The sequence below is a fragment of the Exserohilum turcica genome (assembly GCF_000359705.1).
Source record: "Exserohilum turcica Et28A unplaced genomic scaffold SETTUscaffold_5, whole genome shotgun sequence".
In the NCBI taxonomy this organism is placed as follows: domain Eukaryota; kingdom Fungi; phylum Ascomycota; class Dothideomycetes; order Pleosporales; family Pleosporaceae; genus Exserohilum; species Exserohilum turcicum.
This window is the reverse complement of record NW_007360266.1, coordinates 1,096,036-1,118,478: the sequence shown is the minus strand read 5'-3', so window position 1 is coordinate 1,118,478 and position 22,443 is coordinate 1,096,036. Positions and strand designations below refer to the sequence as shown.

General features: G+C 53.1%; 9 protein-coding genes and 1 non-coding gene across 10 annotated transcripts; 3 read left to right on the top strand and 7 right to left on the bottom strand.

Annotated features, from left to right (window-relative positions):
- Nucleotides 1-1,676: 1,676 nt before the first annotated feature.
- On the top strand, nucleotides 1,677-2,180 carry SETTUDRAFT_33601 (uncharacterized protein; the record flags this gene model as incomplete). Its single annotated transcript, XM_008030619.1, has 1 exon — nucleotides 1,677-2,180. The coding sequence occupies one exon, from the start codon at nucleotides 1,677-1,679 to the stop codon at nucleotides 2,178-2,180; it is 504 nt and encodes a 167-aa protein (XP_008028810.1).
- A 147-nt stretch (nucleotides 2,181-2,327) lies between these two features.
- On the bottom strand, nucleotides 2,328-4,305 carry SETTUDRAFT_164715 (uncharacterized protein). Its single transcript, XM_008030857.1, has 7 exons — nucleotides 3,872-4,305; nucleotides 3,716-3,811; nucleotides 3,531-3,655; nucleotides 3,235-3,460; nucleotides 3,117-3,179; nucleotides 2,961-3,066; nucleotides 2,328-2,910 (listed from the first exon to the last, which is right to left on the bottom strand). Exons 1-7 carry the CDS (start codon nucleotides 4,140-4,142, stop codon nucleotides 2,589-2,591), a joined length of 1,209 nt encoding a protein of 402 aa, XP_008029048.1. The 5' UTR covers nucleotides 4,143-4,305; the 3' UTR covers nucleotides 2,328-2,588.
- A 1,023-nt stretch (nucleotides 4,306-5,328) lies between these two features.
- On the bottom strand, nucleotides 5,329-6,143 carry SETTUDRAFT_21994 (uncharacterized protein; the record flags this gene model as incomplete). The annotated part of the gene is made up of 7 exons (XM_008030539.1): nucleotides 5,329-5,371; nucleotides 5,424-5,509; nucleotides 5,559-5,756; nucleotides 5,816-5,898; nucleotides 5,952-5,964; nucleotides 6,026-6,043; nucleotides 6,096-6,143. The coding sequence occupies 7 exons, from the start codon at nucleotides 6,141-6,143 to the stop codon at nucleotides 5,329-5,331; spliced, it is 489 nt and encodes a 162-aa protein (XP_008028730.1).
- A 564-nt stretch (nucleotides 6,144-6,707) lies between these two features.
- Nucleotides 6,708-11,073, top strand: SETTUDRAFT_164714 (uncharacterized protein). The gene is made up of 3 exons (XM_008030856.1): nucleotides 6,708-9,762; nucleotides 9,812-10,674; nucleotides 10,724-11,073. Exons 1-3 carry the CDS (start codon nucleotides 6,969-6,971, stop codon nucleotides 10,841-10,843), a joined length of 3,777 nt encoding a protein of 1,258 aa, XP_008029047.1. The 5' UTR covers nucleotides 6,708-6,968; the 3' UTR covers nucleotides 10,844-11,073.
- Nucleotides 11,074-12,431: 1,358 nt separating this feature from the next.
- SETTUDRAFT_61372 (uncharacterized protein) lies at nucleotides 12,432-13,341 on the top strand (the record flags this gene model as incomplete). Its single annotated transcript, XM_008030695.1, has 3 exons — nucleotides 12,432-12,539; nucleotides 12,893-13,036; nucleotides 13,171-13,341. Coding segments are annotated over 3 exons (423 nt in total), but the record flags the coding sequence as incomplete, so codon positions are not given.
- A 421-nt stretch (nucleotides 13,342-13,762) lies between these two features.
- SETTUDRAFT_139755 (uncharacterized protein) lies at nucleotides 13,763-14,755 on the bottom strand (the record flags this gene model as incomplete). The annotated part of the gene is made up of 3 exons (XM_008030855.1): nucleotides 13,763-14,043; nucleotides 14,231-14,331; nucleotides 14,383-14,755. The coding sequence occupies 3 exons, from the start codon at nucleotides 14,753-14,755 to the stop codon at nucleotides 13,816-13,818; spliced, it is 702 nt and encodes a 233-aa protein (XP_008029046.1). The 3' UTR covers nucleotides 13,763-13,815.
- Nucleotides 14,756-15,061: 306 nt separating this feature from the next.
- Nucleotides 15,062-16,703, bottom strand: SETTUDRAFT_164713 (uncharacterized protein). The gene is made up of 2 exons (XM_008030854.1): nucleotides 16,371-16,703; nucleotides 15,062-16,274 (listed from the first exon to the last, which is right to left on the bottom strand). The coding sequence occupies exons 1-2, from the start codon at nucleotides 16,617-16,619 to the stop codon at nucleotides 15,102-15,104; spliced, it is 1,422 nt and encodes a 473-aa protein (XP_008029045.1). The 5' UTR covers nucleotides 16,620-16,703; the 3' UTR covers nucleotides 15,062-15,101.
- A 547-nt stretch (nucleotides 16,704-17,250) lies between these two features.
- SETTUDRAFT_164712 (uncharacterized protein) lies at nucleotides 17,251-17,952 on the bottom strand. The gene has a single exon (XM_008030853.1). It carries the CDS (start codon nucleotides 17,915-17,917, stop codon nucleotides 17,483-17,485), a length of 435 nt encoding a protein of 144 aa, XP_008029044.1. The 5' UTR covers nucleotides 17,918-17,952; the 3' UTR covers nucleotides 17,251-17,482.
- A 1,104-nt stretch (nucleotides 17,953-19,056) lies between these two features.
- On the bottom strand, nucleotides 19,057-19,127 carry SETTUDRAFT_t49. Its single transcript has one exon. It is a non-coding gene; the product is annotated as a tRNA-Gly (tRNA).
- A 257-nt stretch (nucleotides 19,128-19,384) lies between these two features.
- On the bottom strand, nucleotides 19,385-20,553 carry SETTUDRAFT_155840 (uncharacterized protein; the record flags this gene model as incomplete). Its single annotated transcript, XM_008030852.1, has 3 exons — nucleotides 19,385-19,434; nucleotides 19,674-20,069; nucleotides 20,166-20,553. The coding sequence occupies 3 exons, from the start codon at nucleotides 20,551-20,553 to the stop codon at nucleotides 19,385-19,387; spliced, it is 834 nt and encodes a 277-aa protein (XP_008029043.1).
- Between the last annotated feature and the right edge of the window lie 1,890 nt (nucleotides 20,554-22,443).

Genomic DNA, 22,443 nt, shown 5'->3' with positions numbered 1-22,443 from the left:
GTCTTATATAGCCCTTCGGGCTGAAAAAGGACGTTAAACTAGAATAATAATAATAATACATACAAGCGAGAGCCGCCATCCGACTAGTGTATTGTTGGAGCTGATATTGGAAACTATCCCCAAGATGCTGAAGCGATATGGAATTCTGGAAAATCAGACTCAAACTGATGAGCCTGACATTTGTAACCTTCATTTCATCTTGAGGTTTCCTTTTAGATATTGAAGGCAGTACGCAAAGCTTTGGTCACACTACGAAGAGCTTCAACCCCATCATCCAATAGAAGCCATATCTGTATGCATTGAAGTTTTTGAAAATCACTTAAAAAAGGGGAAAGTGCTTCTATGAAGTAGAAATGGGTTATATCCAAGGTGGAGACGTCACCGTCGCTGATATGCACCTGCAGCCCCTATTAGCATTTCGTATGACAATACATACATCACTCTAAGTTTAGCATGCTGCCACCCGAACCTGATGAATTGGTTCGATGAGTTTGCGTAGCCATTTGAAATATCCCAAGGGGTATGTACAGCGGTCAAGAACCCACACCTATGCAACCCTCCAGAATATTTGCCCCTAGTCAAGCCGTCGGTACAGATTGCATTCAACTAACATATTCGTCTTTATTCCTAAAAGCCATGACCAGAGATTGCAATTTCCTATCCTTAATGATAACAAGCACAATTATCTCAGGAAATTGAATCCAATAATTAAACAATGACGCTAGCATAGTGGAAAAAATACTTTTGCGGCAAAACATCCAGCAACGCATGTTTCAACGCATTTATGCGCTGTCCACAGCAAACCACCATTACAGCTGATTTAATTGGGTAGATTGACTGTATTAAGCCCCATGTAAGAACATGTAGATGGGCAAAGCCCTGTCCTGCCAATAAACGTCGCACAGTCTGGTTTTACACTTTAAGTAGGAGAATCAACGTACCACCATGCCTTCTAGCCACCAGAGCAGAAATCACACACTTCTCAGCCCTTTTTAAACCTACCAAGTATTAAAAGGTTTATCAAAACTGGACGCGTACACATGAACCCCTATAACAAACTCATTTCCTTCACGCAATCCCCCTCACCAAAGCAAACAGATATCGCATAGTGCACCCCACTGCAGTCCATTGTGCAAAACCAGGACTTCATTATTCAAACCTATTCATAAAGGCCCTTCCACACAACAACACACAAACACGGGAGTTTTTTTTCCTTCGACTATCCAATCACGCATTCCCACATACACACACCCACTCACCGCACGTGACTCCAACGCAACGTGTGTACGCCGTGAAGTTTACAACTCAGCACCTACGTAGCACATCGTGTCAGACGGCAATCCGTAACAGCGACTTGGGGGAGAAAAGGGAAAAAGTCGGGGTTTACGAGTGGAAGGGAGAGAGACAATTGAGGAACACGTAAGAATACAGGTAGTCATCTGCAAATTCACACACACACAAACACAAACAAGAAGTAATTAAGCAGCAGCATAAGTACATATACATAGATACTCTTACGCATAGCACAACAGCAAAGCATCCAAGAATCTCCCTCTTTATAACGTACAGCGAAGCTAGCAGCGCACAAGGACCGAAAAAAAACTCTAGAATATTCCACACACACACCTCTCCACAAACGCAAAACGAAAAAACACCAACCCATAAAACCAATTCCAATGCCGCTGTCCTATCCTTCCCTTCGCACCTCACATTCTACCCAGCAACGCTGTGAAACATTCCGCATGCACGCCCTCGACCGCACAATCTACCGCCTAACGTTTTTCCCGCGTCTAGCCGATAGCGACTACGAGAGCACTGTAAGTGAAGACGACGACGACGGCGACGAGGAATGTGAAAAAAGCACTGCACACGAGGGAAAGCAGCGAAGTGGGGAGTGTGGGGAGGAGAGAAGTGAAAAAAGCGGGATATATGGTGGAATGCGGTTAAAGAGGGGGTGTGAGGATGGAAAGGGAGAGTGTGGTGATGATAAGGGGAAGATGGAGGAGAAGAGGGGGGTGGTAGAAGAGAAGAAGGAGGAAGAGGTAGAGGCAGGAGAGATACAGCTAAGAAATCAAAATAGGTGTGTAGGGGGAATGAGTGGCATGATTGGATGGATGGTGAGGATATTAAGCAGTGATGGTGGTCATAGTAAGTTTGAAGGAAACGAGAAAGACATGTAGTAATGTTGTAAGCGGTACTTAGGCTGAATTCCCATCATACTAGCAGTACTTGGTATACTTCTTATTGCTTTTCCCCTGACATTTCTGTGCTTTTTCTGCTTTCTTTTTGCGGAATGGTCGTATTCAGATGATTGCATGGATAAGATCGTATTTATTCGTGCGCGCGCTAACTATGATGGTTGGAACCACTCCTTCATGATTGCAAGAGGCTAAAAATAAATGGTAATGGAGCCAAAGCCTATGCCCCTGCCAATCTTCCAATTGTCCAAGTACAGGGCTTTCAAGGGCCTCTAGGGTTGAGAGGTCTAATCTTAGCATCCTCTTCTAACCCTCATGTGTAGTCAACTACATGTTTGGGTCTTCTTCCCCAACCTCTTTCTCTTCTATTTCTCTGTCTCAAGATCTAGCCTAGAAATCTTTGAAGCTTGGTTCCCATCTGTCGCTCAATTCCTTGGTGTATGGCTCTCGGTTTTCTGACTCTGGCTCATATTCGTCAAAGTTGCGTGTATCGGCCGGTCCGCGCAGGTGTGGTACGATAGGACCCTGAACCTCGCGGTTGTAGAGCTTCACCCAATCAATGCCCTTGAACCACTCGTGTTGCTTGACACGCTGAGCACCACCAGCGACATTTCCCAGGCGCTTGGAGGTGTCGACGGTGCAGAGGCCAGAAATGAGGTCGCGTGCAGTGGGCGACATGGCCGAGGGAAAGCGGACGCGGCCCTCTACGATCCTGAGAGGAAATTAGCAGTTGCATCTTGGGACTTGGGGTTGGAGACGTACTGCTCGTAGATCTTCATGGGGTTCTGGTCCCAGAAGGGTGGCTGTCCAACGAGGAACTCGTACACAAGGATACCAAAGGCCCACCAATCGACAGCGGTGCCATGGCCTGCATTCGCATTAGTGGGGTACCAATGGCGTGTGTAACGCAGATCGTACCTGTGTTTCGAATGACTTCGGGAGCCAGGTACTCGGGAGTACCACATAGCGTGTATGTCTCTCCTAATGCGAGGTGTCAGTCTCCACTCCCCACACTGCAGGCTATGACGTAACGTACTGTTTTCTACCTTCTTCGCAAAACCAAAATCAACCAGCTTGAGGTGGCCCTCTGCATCTATCAGAATGTTCTCTGGCTTTAAATCACGGTATGCAACGCCTTCGCGCTCGTGCAGAAACTCTAGTATGAGGACGATTTCGGCAGCATAGAATTGTGATGTTGGCTCATTGAAGCGCCGCGCTCTTCGCAGGTAGCTGAAGACTTCGCCTCCGGGGCAGTAGTCGAGCTGCCCAAGATGTCAGCGGTGGACCAACAGTCGTCGACGTGTATATATGTGTCTGTGTGTGGCTACGTACCACCATGTAGAGCGAGTCGAGCGATTGGAAGCTGGCGACCATGGTTGTTATAAACGGGTGTCCTGCGACTTTGGCAAGCACGTTGCGCTCGTTCCGGACGTGCTCGACTTGCTTGAGGCGGATCACTGAGACAGGGTCGTTAGCAGGGCGGCGCAGGTGACAGGTTGAACCATGGGACTGCCTACCATCGACCTTGCGGAGAATCTTGAGTGCAAAAACCTTGTTCTCGTCGGCGGGCTTTGCGTTTTTTAATCGCACCAGCCATACGCGCGCAAAGGTACCTGAGGGGGGGGCCAGTCAGCGTCGGAGGGTCAGTTTGCTCGTGCCAGGGGCATGCGCACCGGTGCCGAGCGTCTTGATGAGCTCAAAGTCGTCCTCTCGCAGCACTTTGGACGAATGGCCAACGGGCTTCTTCTGCGGGTCAATGTCGATCTCGTCAAGGCTCAGCGTGTGCTTCTGGGCCTCCCATTGCGCCAGATGGTGCTTCTCTTCCTCGCGCGGCTTGTCCATGGCCGAATCAGTGCGGTCGTGCAGGGGGCCGGAATGCGACGGTTCTTTCTTGTCCCGGTGGTGCTGCATGGGGTGGAGCATGTGCTTGAAGGTAGTCGCCATGGCAATGACAGGAGCTAGCGCGCGCGACACAGCAGGAGAGAGCTATGAGCGAGCAAGGAGGCCGTTTCCGATCTTGGTGGGGGTTCAGTAGCAGAAGCACCACATGGCAGCAGACGGGGCAGTCGGCAGCGGGTCAATGGTGGCGGCGGCGGCGGCGGCGCTGTTGTGGTGGTTTTGCCGCAGTTGTTTGTGTATGGCGGGCAGACGAGGCGAGGATGGTGGATGGCGGGCTGCGGTTAGGGGGAGCAGGCGGGCATGGAGCAGGGCACAGTGACGGGCTGGGAGGAGGAGGAGGAGCTGGAGGGAGGGAGGGCGGGTAGGGCAGGGCAGGGTAGGGTGGGATAGGGCAGGGTGGGATAAGGGTAGGGTTGCGAGAGGGAGCGGGCGCGGGCGCGACAGGTGGATGGCGGGGGTAACACGAGGCGCATCACTGCAAAAGATGACGCAGCCGACGTGGGGAACTTGCAACACCGCCGACGGGGCGTGGATGGAGGGCCATGGGGATGCGTGGTTCGAGTTCCGTGGCCTGCGAAGGTAAGCCGGGCCGCCGTGCTCAAGGCCGTTTCTTGCTTCACTAATGCTAACGCGGCTCGTCGCGGCGTGGGCGAGCGGCGTGATGCAATGGCGGTCAGCCGCCCGTGCACATGCATCGATCCATGGACCGACACGGTCTGGAGTACTTCACACATGTGCAAACACTAATCGCGCAGGCACCGGCGATGATGCAGCGCCTCGACGGGCGGCGGGCGTGGGCGCGCCTGGCAGCTGATGTCAGGCGCGCATCCATACGTCCATTGCGCCGCCCGCCTGCCATCATCCCGCATGCAGGCACATGAACCACGGCACGTTGCATTTGCACAGAACAGCCCACGATATTCTGCCGGCACGCTGGCCTCGGCCTGCTTGCCACACTTCAAATTGCATGCTCGACAGGCAGCGCTCCCGCTGGCCCCGCTGCCGCGATGCACATAGACATGTTTCTATAGATGTAACCACTGCTCCAAAACGCCCTTGTTCTCGGCGGGGCCACGCACGCCATGCCTGCTGTGCTGGCTATGGGCGTGCGGCCCGCCTCTTGTGTCCATCCGAGCCCGCTGCGAAACCCCAAACTCCCCTTTGCTGCAGCTTCATCCATCCAGCTATTTCTGCACCATGTAGTCGTACAATCAACCCTCGCCCCGTGTGCTCAGCCGCTGGCGCGCGTGTTGAGGATGAGGGCGACAATCAAGCTGGCGGCGTTAGCACGTGAGCACTGCCGGCATGCATATGCTGGAGACGTACCCGTAGAGCCCCAAGACTTCGGCAAAAATGAGAATGAGCACCATGCCGACGAAGATTCGCGACTGGCGCATGAAGGAGCGCACGCCCTGCTGCGGTTAGCCTCTGCTCGGCGCTCCGTCTGGCGGCTGCACCCACAGCATCTCCCACGATTCCGATGGCGTAGCCTGCAGCGAGGCCCGACAGACCAACAGACAGGCCGGCGGCCATGTGCATGAATCCAGCATACAGCGAGTACGTGTTGTTGGGCGGCGGCTTGATGTCGCTAGCGATGAGCACCGAGATGACGAGCGAGTAGACGGCCAGAATACCCGACATGACAATGGGAATCAGAGACTGGCCATGTGGTTAGACGTCGCCCAGAGCGAGTTTGCAGGCCTTGCAGCGCGGCGCACCTTCATGATCAGGTCGGGTCTGCACGTGCCGATGCCAGCAATGCCGATGCCAGCTTTGGCGGTGCCATAGGCAGCTCCGGCGCCTGTTCGCATTAGCTCCTGTGCTGCTCGACGACGCGTCGGGAGGGTGTCGTACATCCAAAGATCATCTGGCGCGCGCGCGGGTTAGTTGGCCAGCTTACACTACACAGGGGCGCCGCAGCTACTCACAGCAAAGGCGATGCCGCTCTGCGTGGCGAGGTCAGCGATGAAGTCATTATCCAGCAGCAGCACCACTCACCATGCCGAAAAAGGGCGCGAAGCTCGGGGCGAGCTCGTTGGAAGACATGGCGGGTGCGAGGCGGGCGACGCACGAGGGGGAGGACAAGGGGAGGGCGGAGGAGGGCAGCAGCAGCGTTGGCAGCAGCACGCGGGACGGGCGAGGTGAAACCAAGGTCGGGGGGTGTGGATGCGTCGAAGACAGTCGGGATGGGCGTGCGGGCGTTTGGTGAGGGCGAGGGAGGGCGCTGCACGCCAAGCGCATCCCGGTCCAACACCTGCACCACCGCCATTCTCCCCAACGTCGCGAGCTGCTGCTAGCAAAGCCGGCCTGCGCTCCCCTCAGCCAACGCTACCCCATATTCTCTGCCACCCAACCCGCCCCCCATTGCCTCCCGCCAAGCGCCGCACAACACCACGCCCGCCGCCCGCTGCGAGCTCTCTCCCTCCCCCTCCCCGACCTTCCTCCCTCCCTCCCCCCTCCCCCCCCCCTCCTCTCTCCCTCTCTCTCTGCCTCTCCCGGCCGCTCAACGGGCCCCTACCTCGCCCTCTCCCCTCCGCCGGGCGGCCTGTTCCCTCAACTGCCGGAGTCGTTTGCCCTGTCCTGACCCTTCGCTGCAACACCCCGCCGCCCTGCCCGCCTCTCTCTCCCTCTCTCTCTGCCCGCCGCCGCCGCCGCCAGCGCCAGGCATCTCTGCGTCGAGATAAGCACAACTCGCAGTGTCTCTTTTTCCATCCTAGCCTGCAGTGCTCCCGACTCGTGCGCCACCCTTTGTGTTCGGCTATCTGCCGCCGCCCACGCCCTGCTATCAAAACGCCCACGCCCACCGCCCGCCTCGCCCACCAGCACGGCGGATGCACGCGACAGGCTAGAGCCGCTGTGGACTGAAGAGACATGGCCGACTACGGCAATCAGCAGCGGCCGGACTATGCGCGCGGCCCCAACCATGGCCAGCCCACGGGCGCAAGGGAAACGGCCTTTACAAACATCTTCGGCGCCAGTCCCGCCATGGCTGGCCGCTCGCAGACCATGACCTCGCAGTCACACAGAAACATCCCCGACCGCGCGGCCACAATGTCGAGCCAGACGGCTGATATGATGCAGCGCGCCCCGCCCATTCGCCAGCCCGTCAATGGCTACGATCGTCGTCCTCACCCACAGTACGATCCGCGCACGGGACCAGGTCTCGGAGAGCAGCGCCCCATAGATCCGCCGAATGGTTTTAATCGACCCATGCCGAACGGCTACGGCCAAAGCCCACGCTTCCCAGACGGGCCTCAGCAACCGCAGCGTCAGCCCCAGCCGCAGTATCTACCTCAACCGCTGCGTCCTGAGCGCCAGCCCTACGGCCAGCCCCGGCGATTCGACCCGAGAACCTCTCCTCCTGGCCAGCCCCCTTACAACAAGCCCATCCCCAATCGCTTTCCTGGCCATCCTGGCCCAGCCATGAACTCCGACCCGTACCGCTCCCAGTCGCTGGCCCTGAACCCGCGCCCGCAGTTCACCCCTGGCGGCCCTTCGCACCCCTCGCAAGCAAACACGTTCCGCCAGCAGCCCTACATGAACCACATGGCCAGGACCACGGCACAGGGACGCGTGGTGCCCGAGCGGCCCGACGAGCGAACAATGTCCATGACCTCGTACACAAGAGACCCCGAGCACACGCAGACAATGAGCGGCAGGATCATACCAAACCGAAGGCGAGAATCTGGCGATTCTGAACAGTCGTCCGGCAACGCAGGAATGCCGCCCAACTCCAGGAGCGTAAGCCAAGGCAGCATGCCAAGTCAGTCGCGAACCATGTCAATGGCTTCTACTATTGTGCCTCCTTCCGAGCGCACCAGCACCATGACTTCGATCAGCTCTCGTCCAGACTCGTCGCAGACGCTGGCAAGCAGCTCCAGCAACAACCGCACTTCGAACCAGTCGATGAACTCACTGGCACCAGCACAGCAAATGCCTGCTGCTCAGCGCCGAGCGCCCTTGGTCTATCCCGCCCTGCTCTCCCGCGTCGCCGATACCTTCCAAGACCGAGTGGCTCTCTCCGAGAAAGAAAAGGACGGTCTTGTGTACAAGAGTGCCTTTACTGGCGCAGATGCGGTGGACCTCATATCCTTCATTATCAAAACTACCGACCGTAATCTAGCGCTCCTCCTGGGCCGGTCCCTGGATGCGCAAAAGTTCTTCCACGATGTGACGTACGCCCACCGCCTGCGAGATTCGACAAACGAGATATACCAATTCCGCGAGACAATGGTCGAGGACAAGTCTGAAATCAACGGAGTTTTTACTCTGCTGACCGAGTGTTACTCGCCCACGTGTACGCGTGACCGTCTGTGCTACTCAATTGCCTGCCCCCGCCGCCTGGAGCAGCAAGCCCGTCTCAACATGCGCATTCAGCCCGGTCTTAAACGCGAGGAGTCGAGGGCAAGTTTGCACGAGGACAAGGACCAAGAAGAGCAGAAACTGTGGATCAACACCGTGCCAAAGGAGATTTCGGATAGTGTCTCGGAGAAGGAGCAAAAACGGCAAGAAGTCATTTCTGAGCTCATGTACACCGAGCGCGATTTCGTAAAGGATCTCGAGTACCTGCGCGACTTCTGGATGAAGCCTCTGCGCAACCCTGCAACATCTCCCATTCCAGAGCATCGCCGCGAAAAGTTTGTCCGCACCGTCTTCTCAAATTGCCAGGAGGTCTACATGGTCAATTCCCGCATGGCCGAACAACTCACACGACGCCAACAGAAGGAAGCCGTGGTCCGCAACATTGGAGACATCTTCCTCGAGTATGTTCCGCATTTTGCACCCTTCATCAAATACGGCGCGAACCAGCTCTTCGGTAAGTACGAGTTCGAGCACGAAAAGCGCACCAACGCTGCCTTTGCCAAGTTTGTCGATGAAGTGGAGAGGATGAAGGAGTCGAGAAAGCTAGAGCTCAACGGTTATCTTACGAAGCCAACCACCAGGCTGGCTAGGTACCCACTGCTCCTGGAGAACATTGCCAAGTACACGGCGGACGATAATCCAGACAAGGAGGATATTCCCAAGGTCATTAGCATCATCAAGGATACTTTGTCAAAGGTCAACATTGAATCCGGAAAGGCGGAGAACCACTTCAACCTCATGCAGCTCAACAAGGATCTCAAGTTCAGGCCTGGAGAGTTTGTCGATCTGAAACTGACAGACGAGAACCGACAACTGGTGTTCAAGGGCACCTTGAAGAAGACGCCGACGGAGACAACTGGCGACATTACCTGCTACCTCTTCGACCATGCCGTCTTGTTGGTCCGCGCAAAGACGGTGAACAAGCGCGAAGAACAAAAGGTGTACAAGAAGCCGATACCACTGGAGCTTCTTGTCATTACGCAAATGGAAGAAGTCAACCCCAAGCTGGGCATTGCCAAGCGGCCGTCGGCAAACTTGATTGCTGGCAAGGCGATTGCTGCTGCAACCCCCAAGAATAACGATCCCAAACAGCAAGGCTACCCAATTACCTTCAAGCACCTTGGCAAGGGCGGATACGAGTTGACTCTATTTGCGAGCACGCCAATCTCGCAGCAAAAGTGGATGGAGCATATTGATGCGCAGCAACGAAGTTTGAGAGAGCGCAGCAACATCTTCACAAAGACCATTGTCAACGAAGGCTTCTTCTCCCCTACCATCAGGGTCACCTGCGCTGTTCCCCTGGGTAAGTACATTTCTGTCTTGTTCCAGGTTTTCTTACTAATACTAGGCAGACGGTGGTCGCAAGCTGGCCCTTGGTACGGATGCCGGTGTGTATATCGTGGAGCGCAAGCCAAAGGATGCTTCGATACGTCCCCGTCGCGTCCTGGACTGCAAGGGCGTCACCCAGATCGAGGTCCTCGAGCAACATGCTATTGTGCTGGTCCTGGCCGACAAAACACTTTACTCATACTCGACCGATGCCCTGGAGCCCGACGAGTCGCAAGCCATGGTCAAGCGTCCACGAAAGATTTGCCATGCCAATTTCTTCAAGGCTGGCATTTGCATGGGTCAACAACTGGTCGCTGCGGTCAAGACGTCGGCACTGTCGACTACGATCAAGGTGTACGAGCCAAAGGAGCAGATGGGCAACAAGAACAAGAAATCTGGTTTCGCAAAGATGATGCTTTCAACGGGTGGAGCCGACCAACTCAAGCCCTACAAAGAGTTTTACATTCCCACCGAATCCACGTCGATGCACTTTTTGCGATCCAAGCTTTGCGTTGGTTGCGCACGTGGCTTTGAAGTGGTCAGTCTGGAAACGCTCGAGACGCAATCACTGCTCGACCAGGCCGATACATCGCTCGACTTTGTTGTCCGCAAAGAGAACATCAAACCAATTCATCTTGAGCGCATGGCAAGCGAGTTCCTGCTATGCTACGCCGACTACTCGTTTTTTGTCAACCGCAACGGCTGGCGAGCGCGACCCGACTGGAAGATTATTTGGGAGGGCACACCACAAGCCTTTGCTATTTTCAATCCTTACATCCTTGCTTTCGAGCCTAGCTTTATTGAAATTCGGCACATGGAGAGTGGTGGCCTGGTGCACATTATTACAGGAAAGAACATTAGGTGGCTACACACATCGACAAGAGAGGTATGTCATGCAATGATAATTAACTCAAACCCAAGGCTGACGTGTCCAGATTTTGTACTCATACGAGGACGAGCTCGGCAACGATGTCATTGCCAGTCTGGACTTTTGGCAAACAGCAAATGGAAACAAGCAATCACTCGACGTCCAACGCGCTTTCGAAAAGAGCTAGGTGCGAGGCCAAGATTTGCACATCAATTAAACGTCGAGCCTCTACCCTCGAACACACGAGTACCAAAGAAGCAGCAGCAGTACCTTACGTAGTCATCTGTGCTGCAACGACACCACCACATTTGCCGACGACTATTGTGCAGTTTCCTGCATCACACGAAAAAGAAATCACGCAAGGAAGCGTGGCACATGCCTCGACCAAGCCGCGGGCGGTGGTGACAATGGAATTTTCTCGCAGTTTATTCTTTGTCCCTATCCCATTTCCAGCAACAGCATCATCATCAAGAAACGAGAGATTTCTCGATTACTGCAGAGGAGGAAGGGAAAGGAAGGGAAGGGAGATAGTAGAAGCTTACATTCTCATACCAATCACACAACCTCTCAGCAGAAAGCTTATCCGGGTTTAAAATGCGAGACGAGACCCAGAGGATACCGCGGGGCATGTTGAATCGATATATCTCCCTTTCTTTTCTCGTGTGCTTGCTTGCTTGCTTAGACTGCTCTCTTGATTCCGTGGATACCAGATATATCCCGATCCGATCTGAGGCGAGGCGAGAAGAGAGAAAGAAGAAAGAAGAAAGAAAGAAGAGGAGGAAGAGGAAGAGGACAGCACGTCAAGTAACCAACCAACTAACCAAGTACTCCTAGTACCAAAGAAGAGATAACCAAGCGGGGCAAGCCGAATACTTGTATATATATATATATATCTGTATGTCTCAGAGAGAAACCCCCCCCACTACTTACTATGTAGCTGTATAAAAAGGCCAAAAAAAGATGCATACCCCGCGTCCTAGCGCGCGCGGAGCCATATACTCACACGAGGGAAAAAAAAAAGATAAAACCGCGCCATCCGATCAAGTACGAGTCATTTTTTTTTGCAACAGACCAGGGGGGTTTCGGCGGTAAATGTGTGTGCATGCACACAGCTGTTCTGGTAAAAATGGCAAAGTATGTAGAAGTGGGGATAAACACACCCACTCTTATTTGTTCAGAAGAGGGGGTGTCAAGCGCGGCGGCGGCAACGGCAAGGTACGACACGTCAGTAAAAGAGGGGGGGGGGAAGGACGGGAACATGGATGCAGGGAATACAGACGGGTGGTACCGTGCGGATATCCCGGAGAATTGACCTTTTATGTCGCTTACCGTTACCGTTGGGCTGGGAGAATGGTCGGCTAGAATGGCTTCAGAGTGACATACATACGTATGTGTGTGTGTGTGTGCGCACTGTCGATATTGAGCCGTTGAGAATTGGGGGGAGGGGGGGGAGACAATGGGTATCGGACCGACTTGGCCATACTGGGGAGAACCACCCGACCCGCTTCATCATCAGACCTTTGTCCCGTGTTCTTGCTTTGCACAATAGGCAAACAAGAAGCAATTGATCAAATATCGCTGAATCGCTTCTTCAAATTATGCTTCAACCTCGCTACCTTTATCCACCCATCCCGCCAACACATGATGGTTATCTCGGTCCAAGATCAATCACAGCGCTAGTCTAATATGATACAAATAATCTCCTCTCAAAAAAACGTCGGGGGAGAGAAGAAGAGTAATAGTGAAGTGAGGCTAACATGTAGGGTTTCTAGGAACACATCCAAGAGGTTCTCGTGCTGCCTGGTGCGCCGTCGGCGGTGAGGTACGAGGCTGTGCAGCCTGTGCCTGTTGAGGGTGTGTATAGTAATGAGGCGCCGTGGCTGGTATGTGTATTCTCTCTATCTATCTCTACATCTCTTGTGTCTACTGTTTCTTTTTGGGGGGGTTTTTTTTTCGCTCCAACTTGTCTTTCTACTAGAAGCGACGTCTTGTTTTTATACGTGTAAAGCGGGATTTCGAGATTTACAAGGGGAGAGAGGGGAGAGGAAGAGGGGGGGGGTTTCATGGAGGGCACGAAAGATGGAGTTGAGTAGTCTTCTGGTCTTTTCTCTTTTTTCTGTCTTTTTGGTCTCGTTCATCCTTCTCTCTCTCCCTTTCCACTCTCCTACCCCGCCTTGCGTAACGCTACACAAAACATGCTCCAATGCATCAATGCCAGCACTAACCTAACCCCCAGGTCGTCTACGAGATGCCAGACATTGAATACCGCAGCTCTGACGCTTTCCTCAACCTCTCTGTGCGGAACCCGCCGCCCAAGGAACTCATTGATGAGATTTACATGAATACACGCTTCGATGTTAGGTTCTATGAGGAAAAGCAAGTTGTCGAGGGGCAGGAGAAAGGAATGTCTTTTTTTGGTCCCTTCTCGAATACAACTCCCTTCGCACAGTGATATTCCCAACACATAAACCACTATTCCAGTTCAGCTCCCATCAAGAAAACAGAAAGAAGAAGAAAAAAAGGGGGGGTAATACTCACATCAAAACATCAGCTCCAGCAACTTTCGTAATATCCAGCGCCCTCCACCCAGCCTCAGACGCCGACTCGCTCACCTCATTCGACTCATGGTACCGCGAAGAATACCTCCCCGCGCTCTCACGCATCCCCGGCTTCGTGCGCTCACGCCGGTACGAAGTCGCAACCGCAATGCAACTATCGCAGTTCCAGTACATCGACGAGCTGGACAAGGCACCGCGGTTCCTGGCGCTGCACGAATTCAGCGGCGACGCGCTGCCGTGGGAGGCGCTGAAGGAGAGCCTTAGCACGGACCGCGCGAAGAAGGTGATTGGCGCGCTCGAGAAACAGGATATGGGCGTGTACAAGGTTAGGCGCGTGTATCCTGAGAGCGAGTGGGGTCATGTGGGCAAGTAAGGGGGGGTTGAATTTATGGGTTTCTGCGTCGTATAGGCATGTGTGTGTGTATGGCTTTGAAGTAGCAGGATGATATCATGAGTCAATCAATCATCTTAGTAGCATATGATATAAGGGTGATGGATAATTCCAAAATGGAAAGTATACCTCCTCGCAAATCAATATCCATCTTTCCAAACATTACATCCAGTACACATACACCCCCAAACCCCCCCCCTATCTCTACTATCACACAGCACCCCACCTCTCAGCAAACCAATCACGGTCTGCATCCGGATTCCTCTCATACTCGCTCCTATCGGCCAGATACTGCGCCTGCTCCTGGCCAAACACATGTGCAATCCACGCAAACGCCAGATCCATGCCGGCCGAAACACCGGAGCTCGTCCAGATATTGCCGTCGACAACCCATCTGGCTTTGGGGATCCAGTTGACACGGGGGTGTGTGGCTTTGACCTGTAGTGTATTGGGTTAGTTGAAAACGACAGCAACTTTCTTTTTATTGTAAGTAATTCCTGGATGTGTGAGACAGGGTGGGAGGGGGAGGAAAGGCACAGAAGTTGAAATCAAGACCAAAAAGAAAAAGCAGATAAAGAGAAAAGAGAAAAGATCCAAAAAAACCCCCCCCGGTAAATAAACTCACCTCCCCAAAAACGCTCTTATTCGTCGTCGCCCGCCGTCCATGCAGCGCCCCTGTCCGCGCTAAAATCTCACTTCCCGTACAAACCGTAAGTATCCATTTCACTTTGGCTATTCGCATCCCCTCGCCTTCCTCTCCCCCTCCCCCCTGTCCACTCCCTTCCTTCTCCCCCCTTCCCAACCCCAAGCCCCTCAAAAACGCCACAACATGACCCATATACGCCTCACTCTCCTCCCCCCTCGCGCCCAACCCCCCAGGTAGCAACACGACATCGATATCATCGGGAGCCGTGGCAAATGTATGTGTTGGTAAGAGTGATTGAGCGAAAAGCGGGCTGTGGGCGCGCTGCATGGCGTTGTGTGTTGAGACGGGGTCGAGGGTTGAGGCTAGGATGTAGAGCGTGATGGGGTGGTCGTAGGATAGCATGTTGAAGGCGTCGAGGGGGCCGGCGGCGTCGAGGAGTTGGAAGCCGGGGTAGAGGATGAGGGCGAATTTGGAGGGGAGGGGGTTGCATGGAGGAGGTGGCATGGTTGTGATGGTGATGAAGGGGGGGGGGGGTTTCTTCGCAAGTTCTGTTATGTTCGGATTGATATTTGTTTGTTTTGCTTGCGTCAGAAGGTAATAATGATGTTGTGGATGATATGCTTTGTACAGTTAACTATTAGTCAGCAGCGAGGTTGTACCCCATGGGGAAACGGACTAACGCCCAGACAGCGGTTTCCGCACGCGGATCAAGTTTGTGAGAGCTGGAATCGAGCCAAAAGATGTAAAACGAATACTACGGCTGTACATTTGCTTAGCACAAAAATACTGAATCAAGCAACATCAAGCGAGCCGTGACACTAATAGATTCAATCGGAGGATCAGATACGAACTACACTACACCATTCATGTGCACGTCCTGTTCATCTTGCTGCTGCACTGTAAGCATCTGTCGTGCCTGGTCAATTCTCTCCTTGCTCAGAACGTAACTCTTTGGAAGATCCCCCTTTTGTATCATCTGTGCTTGAACGGCATTGATGTCTTGGCCACTGCTCTCCGCAAGCAGCATATCTACAACAGCCTTTCCACACAACGTGCCGTTGGGCATACCATGTCCAGTATATCCACCGCAAAGCCACAAGCCCTCTTGTTCTGGGACCTTGCCAACCCAGGGATGGTTGTCACGTGAGTATCCCATGATGCCGGTCCATTGTGCAGCAGCCTTCAGCTCTTGCATTCCTTCAGTCTTTCCGTCCAGTTGGAGCACTTTGAGCAGGGCGCCGCGGAGATAGGTAGCGGATCCTTCATCAATGATGCTGTCATCTGAGGTGCCTAGACTGGGGAAGTGTCCGGCTCCGCGGCCGCCACCAAACATGAGATGACCGGCCGGGTTTGGCACACCCTCGAAAGGTCGCTGGATAAGGTAGTCGTCATTGTTGGCAGGCTGTCCGAGCGCTGCGACCATGCCGTAGGAGTTTGGAAGAATGGTCGATCCTTCTGGTGGGAAGAGCGCAGACATCTCACCACGGCATGGAACAATGAGGTCGGCAAAATGCGGTAGAAGAGCTGACGTGTAGCCGTTTGTCGCGAGGACGACTGTCTTGCTTCTAATGGTACCACGGGGCGTATGCAGCGTGTGTGTTCCCTCAGAAGAAGTAATCTCAGTAACCGGGGTTTTCGTCTGAAGATTGATTCGGCCGTCCTTTATCAGCTTTTGTAGAATGAATGCGACCAACTTGTATGGCCACAGACTCCCAGCACCTTCACTCAGTGTTGCTCCCAAGCAGTCAGGCGAGACACGATGCTTCTTGAGTTCCTCCTTGTCCTTGATTATCGTGACCTTTGATGCGATTTCGGGTGCAATCTTGCGAAGATGGTCAACCTCGTGCTCAGCCTCCTTGAGCGCAGCCTCGGTCCAAAATGTGCGGCAGCCGATCACGTCGCGCCATTCGCAGGGCACGCTATTGTCTTTTATGTAGGATCGTACAGCGGCGACATTCTTGAGTTCGAAATCGGCCACGTCGCTACCACGGTCGAAGAGGAGGGGCTGGTAGTGCCCGCCATTCTATCATCATTCGTCAGCTGGATTCACCACGCCGGTGACCACACATGTATGCACAGTCGTGTGTACAGGCGAATACACTGAACGCTGCCGACTTACCCTCCCAGTAGCACCCCAACACGCCTCCCTCGCCTCCAGCATTACAACGCTCTTGCCATTGGCCCTTTCGTCTTCAGCCAAGTACCTGGCTGCACTTGTGCCCGTGATACCGGATCCTACAATGACAATGTCGGCCTCAGCAGGCAGGTCTTCGGTGGTACGATGGCCAATAAGATAATCGTTTGGCTCGCTGTGCCAGAAGGAGTTGGATGACGTGGGCGTCGGAATGGTGGCGCGTTGGTGTCTCATGATGCGATGGTTGATGCCTGGATGGAACTGCAGGACTGTGAAGGAATCAATGTGGATCGTGCTCGACGCTTATATGCGCATCGCTTCTTCAATCCTGGAGGACAAGCAATGCAGTGTGACGAATAGTGCTGGCAGATATCGGAATGTTGCTTGTACTGATGCCTGTGCACCTTACGGCGGCGTTGCGGAGGGGCAGTGGATAGTGGGTCGTGGATCGGAATAGCTACCTAGCTACCTGCGGTATCATGCTGGAGCTCCGATAACAGGACCAACGCGTCTCGGGACGGTACAGACGGTTGTAAACGTCGGGATCATTATCGCCATCAAAGGCGCACAGCGCACGCAGAGACACAATGGTGCTCTAGACGTGTCAACGGAATTGGGCGATGGGGGTTCTGGTGCCTGGTCATGACGGCACCAGAGCTGTTTGTTGCCGCGAGTCAGTAGGGCTGATTATGTAAAGGGGCAGTGCAGTCTACAGGGACTTCGGATCCCCAACTTGGTGAAGTACACAACATGCCATGTCGCATGTCATGGCTGCAAGACGAATGAGTCAACATGGGAATGGGCTATTTCAGCCGCAGCCATGAACATGACCATCCGATGCACTGCGCCTTTTACGTTGTATGTCATCAAGTTAAATTTTACTACGTCAAAGCTAATATACAACATGCAGATACAGCAAAAGAAAGACAAGATAGTATGCCGTGGCGAAGCCAGCTCAAGCGGCCTTGGTGTCCCCCGCATTAATCCATGATTGGTTACATTCGTCGTCATTCTTGGCAGGCAGCCAGACACTTGCAGCTTGTCAACAAGTGCATTCCCATTCCCGTGGTACTGTTGCCTGGCCAGATCTTGTCGTTTTACTTGCGCCGTTGGAGAAACTCCTTGGCCGAGGCCGTGACCGAGTAGCCGTTGAAGAGCCAATCGTTGGAGTGGCGTCCCCTCCACGGGTCGCTTCCGCTGGTGTTTCTCCTGGTTGTGCTCTGGGTGCTCAATCTGGCATTCTGTACTGGCGTGGGTGACGGCCGTGATGTGCTGGTGGAATGTTGGGAGTGGACTGGTGGCATGGGCATTGGCGACTTTGTGCGGTTGTGTAATGTGGCGTCGCGGGAGCGGCTGTGAGAGCGGCCGCGAAGACGGGCTGAGAGGGCACCGAAGAAAGACTCTTCGGTGCGATTGCTGTGGCAGGATGGAGAGCCTGGCAGCGAGAATTGGCCGGCTGAAGAGCGCGACTGTTGCGAGTCTGTTGTGTTTGTGCGGACAGGCAGAGGCATGGGCTGGCTGGGGGTGGCCATGGTGGTTGATGTCAAGGGCGCGGGTAGGAGAGACGAGAGAGAGAAAGAGAGAGAGATGATGGTCGAGGGCGATGCTGGCGCGAAGGATTGAAGATGACTGCAGACGGGATGAGGCTCCCACAGCAGGCCGTCAGCCGCATTTATAAGGCGTCGTCGACTCTGGTGCTCGTTTCCTCCTGATGGTGGTCGTGGAGCCCGTGTGCTTGGCGCATATTCACGACTCAATCAAGGTGACGGTGACGGGCGGCGCTGGTACGCGGCGGCGGCCAATCAGCGGGCGCGAGTCGTATGCGGGGCACTGCAATCACCGCGCTCCTCAGCCATTCTCACCGACTCCCCACTTCCGAGCGTCCGTCTGGCGCTGCAACGCCAACGCATCTAAACAAGGTGCCAGACCTCACTGGGACTGTCACTGCGCCATAGGGCTGCAAAGCGCCAATCGCCGCCCGCTGTCTGCCGTCTGAACCACGAGTTGGGGTCACCGGTTTGGGGGGTTGCAACACGGCTGCCTGGCTCGCATGATTCGAAATTTCCCTTGTGCTCGCCGCACTCCGCATCCTCGCCTTTGCCCACCAGCAGAATGGCCAGAGCGTATTACAGCGGCGGGGCCCTGCGATACAAGTCCTCCAGGACTCTCTCTCTCACACTTACTCACACACGCACGCCTTATCAGCGCTCACGCGAGTCCTCCATTTCCCCAGCCCCACGACGCGCTGCTTCGTCCCGCCCGCATACAACATTTCGGCCAGTCCGACAACACTATAAATGGCATCACGACAGCATAACGACGCGGCACAGCGTCCGCCAGAACCTACTTTTGTGTAAAATTATCTCCCCACCTGCGAAACTTCATCTCGACCAGCTTATTCATTCATGCGAAACATGGCAAGATTGCTGGTGCTGCCCTAAGGGAAAACTATCCTTTGACCCCTTGACCCCTTGCCCTTGTGCTCTAAAAAAAGACTTGGGCGACAAGGCGTGGCGTACGTCAGATGGTAAAACACCCCACACAACCTTATGATGCCTATGCTATGAACAAAAAAAAGACAACCACTATTTGTCTGACCAACTCCCGGCGCTGCCCCCCACCAAAGTCAGGGCAAAAAAATCACAACGTTGCAATCGAGAGAAGGATGTTGTGCATCCTCCGGGAGTCGAACCCGGGCCAATTGCTTGGAAGGCAATTATCCTACCGTTGGACCAAGAATGCTTGATGGAAGAGAATGAATTTGTGGAATGAATATACTGCATAATGACTACTCCTGTGCTCGGCCATGGACAAGTCATCCCCTTGGCGGAGCTCATCAGAACTGCCAGATGCCGCTAAATCTGATGCAGCTCTAGCGCCGGGACCCACTTCTTACCATTGCTTCGCATTGCTTGTTCAACAGACCGGCGCATATTGTGTCAGCTCATGCATCTAGTCCGAAGGCATTGTGTAGTCTATCGGGCCTGTCCCGAATGCAGCTAGTGGTCAGTTTCGTGCGAGGGCTTCTCGCTCCACATTGTAGTTTCAGCTGTTTTTGAACTGCGTAAAAGGGTAAGTCGGTGTGAGTGAATGCGAAATAGACGTATTGGTATAGACGCATGCCAGGAGTAGCGATTCCTTAGTCCACTTTCCTCGTTGCCTCTCCGTCCTTTTTCTCCACGCCCCTACTTTCATCCCGCTTCTCTTTCTCTCCTAGATCCCTATCCCCTCCGTTGTCTTTTCTATCCTCTTCCTCCTTCTCCCCCACACCTCTCCCCTCACTCACACCCACCCTCCAATAAACCACCATCCCATTCAACGCATTGGCATGCTTCTCAAACTCCTTTAACCTCAGCATTTCCCTTGCTACAGCCCACCTCCTGCCCACCTCATTACACTCGTCGAGCCTCTCCCTCTTCGCCCGCGTCTGCGCATACATAGCGTAGTCGTCTAGAATCTCGTTGCCCACATACAAGACGGGATCTCGGCCAGCCAGAAACTTCGGCAGCAGCAGGAACCAATCGACGAACGGTGAGTAGACAAACGACGATGCTGTGATTTTCGATTCGAGATGCGAAGATAGTGACGTAATGGAGAGGAGAGAAAGGAACTCGGTGTCTAGTGGGGTGAAAGCCGGGTCTTGGGCGTAGCATGGGATTTGCTTGTTGGTAGTTTCTTTCGTGACTGCATTACATATTAGTACCCTACCAAAGGTATAGTGCGAGAAAGGGAGAGTTAGAAGGATATTTGGATGTATTGATGGAGAAGAGAAGAACTTACGGCATCCCACAACATCAACAAACAACACAAGCTGCCACAGACTCCTCCACCGATGCGCCCAATCCCGACTAAAACTCCCTATGCCTATACACACAGCCTCTGTTACACCCCAGCCACACCCTCCCTCGCCATCTTTACTCTTCTCCTCAACAATCTGCTTAACCTGCGCCGCAAGCGCCGTGTCTTCCCACCGCTCCTGCAACATTTTGAATTCTGCCAGCAATTTTTCTGTCGTCAGGTCTTGTACCATGTCTGGCAGTGAGCCTTGCTTCTCTTTTTGCTCGCTACTGCCGAGCGATACGTTGGCGAGACCGTGGGCAATAACCGTCCAGCCATCGTCGCTTTGGATCTGTTTGCGTTTGACGCGACCTCTACTTCTTCCACCCATTTCCGGGTTTCCTTCTCTTGTTGATGTAGGTTCTGCTGGCTACTTTGCGTGTAGCTTCTAGTCGTTGCGCATCCTACCGATTGCGTAAGCGCATGGCTCGCGCGAAAAACATGTTGTGCCACTGACTCTGATTCTTTCACTTGATTATATGCAGATATGCGGGGTGAACTTGCTGCGCACGTGAGAAGGCTGAATAATGACTCGGTCTGTGAGCAGAGTAGTGCATGCAGTTGGCCTAAGTAGAGGAAAAAAGAATGCTTGCCTACTTGGGTACGTACCTAAGTGGGGCAGCAACACCAACACCATCAAGTACTCAATTATGATACATGCATACATGCCATTTGTGTTATAGCTTCTTCATCACTGCTTATTCTCCATACTGCACTAAGTGAATACAAGTCAAGTCAAGTGGAGAAAATTTAGAATATTCAATCCAGTAATTCTTGCCGTAAGTACAAAGACAAAAATACAACAAAGCTTTCAGAAGCCTACTTACCAACGTATATTCTGCATACAATAGAGCGCTGAGTAGACAATTACTTCTACGCTATCCAACACATCCATCCATATATACCTCAAAAAACCCCACCCAACTACCACCTTTCCCATCCTACTACCCGCCCGTACCCACACCCACGCCTCCCCCATACATACACACCTACCCGACGCATGACTCGTACAAGCGCTTATTTACTAGTTGCAGTAATTCAGTCCTCGATCCCACCTTGAAGCATTAGGCCCTCCCACCCACACGCCACAGCACGCCGCACACGTGCACGTTTGGGCTGCCGTTTCCCCGCACACGTTGGAACGCCTCTCTCCGCCTTCCACTCCCTCAGAAAATGTAAGAATAGAAATAAAGACATCAGAGGGTAAGCCACGCCGCTGTTAGACAGGCACAAGCGGCAAGCATAGGGAAAGGGGCGAGTCGGCGCAGCCACCCGTGTGTGTGTGTGTGTGTGTGTGTGTGTGTGTGTGTGTGTAGATCAGGCGTTCCATTTACGCCTTATTTATTATTTTTTTCTCCTCTGCCCATCTTTGTACTACTTAGCTATTCATTTTTCAAGAACTATAAAGGCCAGTATACGAAAGAAGTATTCTTTTTTTTTAGAAACTGCTATTCTGGGGCTGAACGAATAAGACGCCTGCTACGTATATTTACCTGACAAAGCATGCAAAGCGGAGAGAAGAAGAAGAAGAAGAAGAAGAAGAAGAAGAAGAAGAAGAAGAAGAAGAAGAAGAAGAAGAAACGCATGCCTAATTACAGTGATGTGTAACAACAACCATGTCCGTCACATTGATAACAGTACGAAATTCAGGACCAACAAACCATCATTGACCTATGCTCTCGTGTCTCCTTCTTCTCCTCCTCTCTCTGTTTTGTTCAACCAAGAAAAAAATATATACTTGTATTCTCGTACAAGAATGGTACATGTGTATAGAGAGAGTACTTGGTCAATTCAAAGTTCATGTTTTATATTTTATTAGTAAATGCCTAGTTGAATGATAGACTTTAGTACTGGATGCAAGAGGGATTACAGCTAGGTTTGAGAAGGCGTGGACGGATCTAGGCGTAAGTAACCTCCCTCCCCGTGGGTAGAACATCCCACCGCGCAGAACCATGAAGATCTTCCAGCTAGACTAGCGAATGGGTATAGGGTTCCCATCATGGGTATAGGGTAGGGTAGGGTCGCACAGATGTTAGGTAGAGATAAGGTTAGGTCACACAGACTATAGGTAAAGGTAGGGTTAGGTAGACTATAGCGTAGGTAGGGGTAGAGTTAGGTTACATAGATGCTAGGTAGAGATAGGGTTAGGTTTGTAAGGGGCTGCGCTCTAGGGAGCAATCGCGAGGTATACAAGAGGTTGTATTCGATAGAGAGCTATAGA

What these genes read in the sequence shown, in the direction of transcription:
- SETTUDRAFT_164715 (XM_008030857.1), bottom strand. Translation starts at nt 4,142, where the DNA reads ATGGCGACTACCTTCAAGCACATGCTCCACCCCATGCAGCACCACCGG. An exon ending in TCGACTCGCTCTACATGGTG is followed by an intron (nt 3,461 to 3,530) that starts GTACGTAGCCAC and finishes CATCTTGGGCAG; the next exon opens with CTCGACTACTGCCCCGGAGG. An exon ending in TGCGAAGAAGGTAGAAAACA is followed by an intron (nt 3,180 to 3,234) that starts GTACGTTACGTC and finishes ACCTCGCATTAG; the next exon opens with GAGAGACATACACGCTATGT.
- SETTUDRAFT_164714 (XM_008030856.1), top strand. Translation starts at nt 6,969, where the DNA reads ATGGCCGACTACGGCAATCAGCAGCGGCCGGACTATGCGCGCGGCCCC. An exon ending in CACCTGCGCTGTTCCCCTGG is followed by an intron (nt 9,763 to 9,811) that starts GTAAGTACATTT and finishes AATACTAGGCAG; the next exon opens with ACGGTGGTCGCAAGCTGGCC. An exon ending in TACACACATCGACAAGAGAG is followed by an intron (nt 10,675 to 10,723) that starts GTATGTCATGCA and finishes TGACGTGTCCAG; the next exon opens with ATTTTGTACTCATACGAGGA.
- SETTUDRAFT_164713 (XM_008030854.1), bottom strand. Translation starts at nt 16,619, where the DNA reads ATGAGACACCAACGCGCCACCATTCCGACGCCCACGTCATCCAACTCC. An exon ending in GTTGGGGTGCTACTGGGAGG is followed by an intron (nt 16,275 to 16,370) that starts GTAAGTCGGCAG and finishes GAATGATGATAG; the next exon opens with AATGGCGGGCACTACCAGCC.
- SETTUDRAFT_164712 (XM_008030853.1), bottom strand. Translation starts at nt 17,917, where the DNA reads ATGGCCACCCCCAGCCAGCCCATGCCTCTGCCTGTCCGCACAAACACA.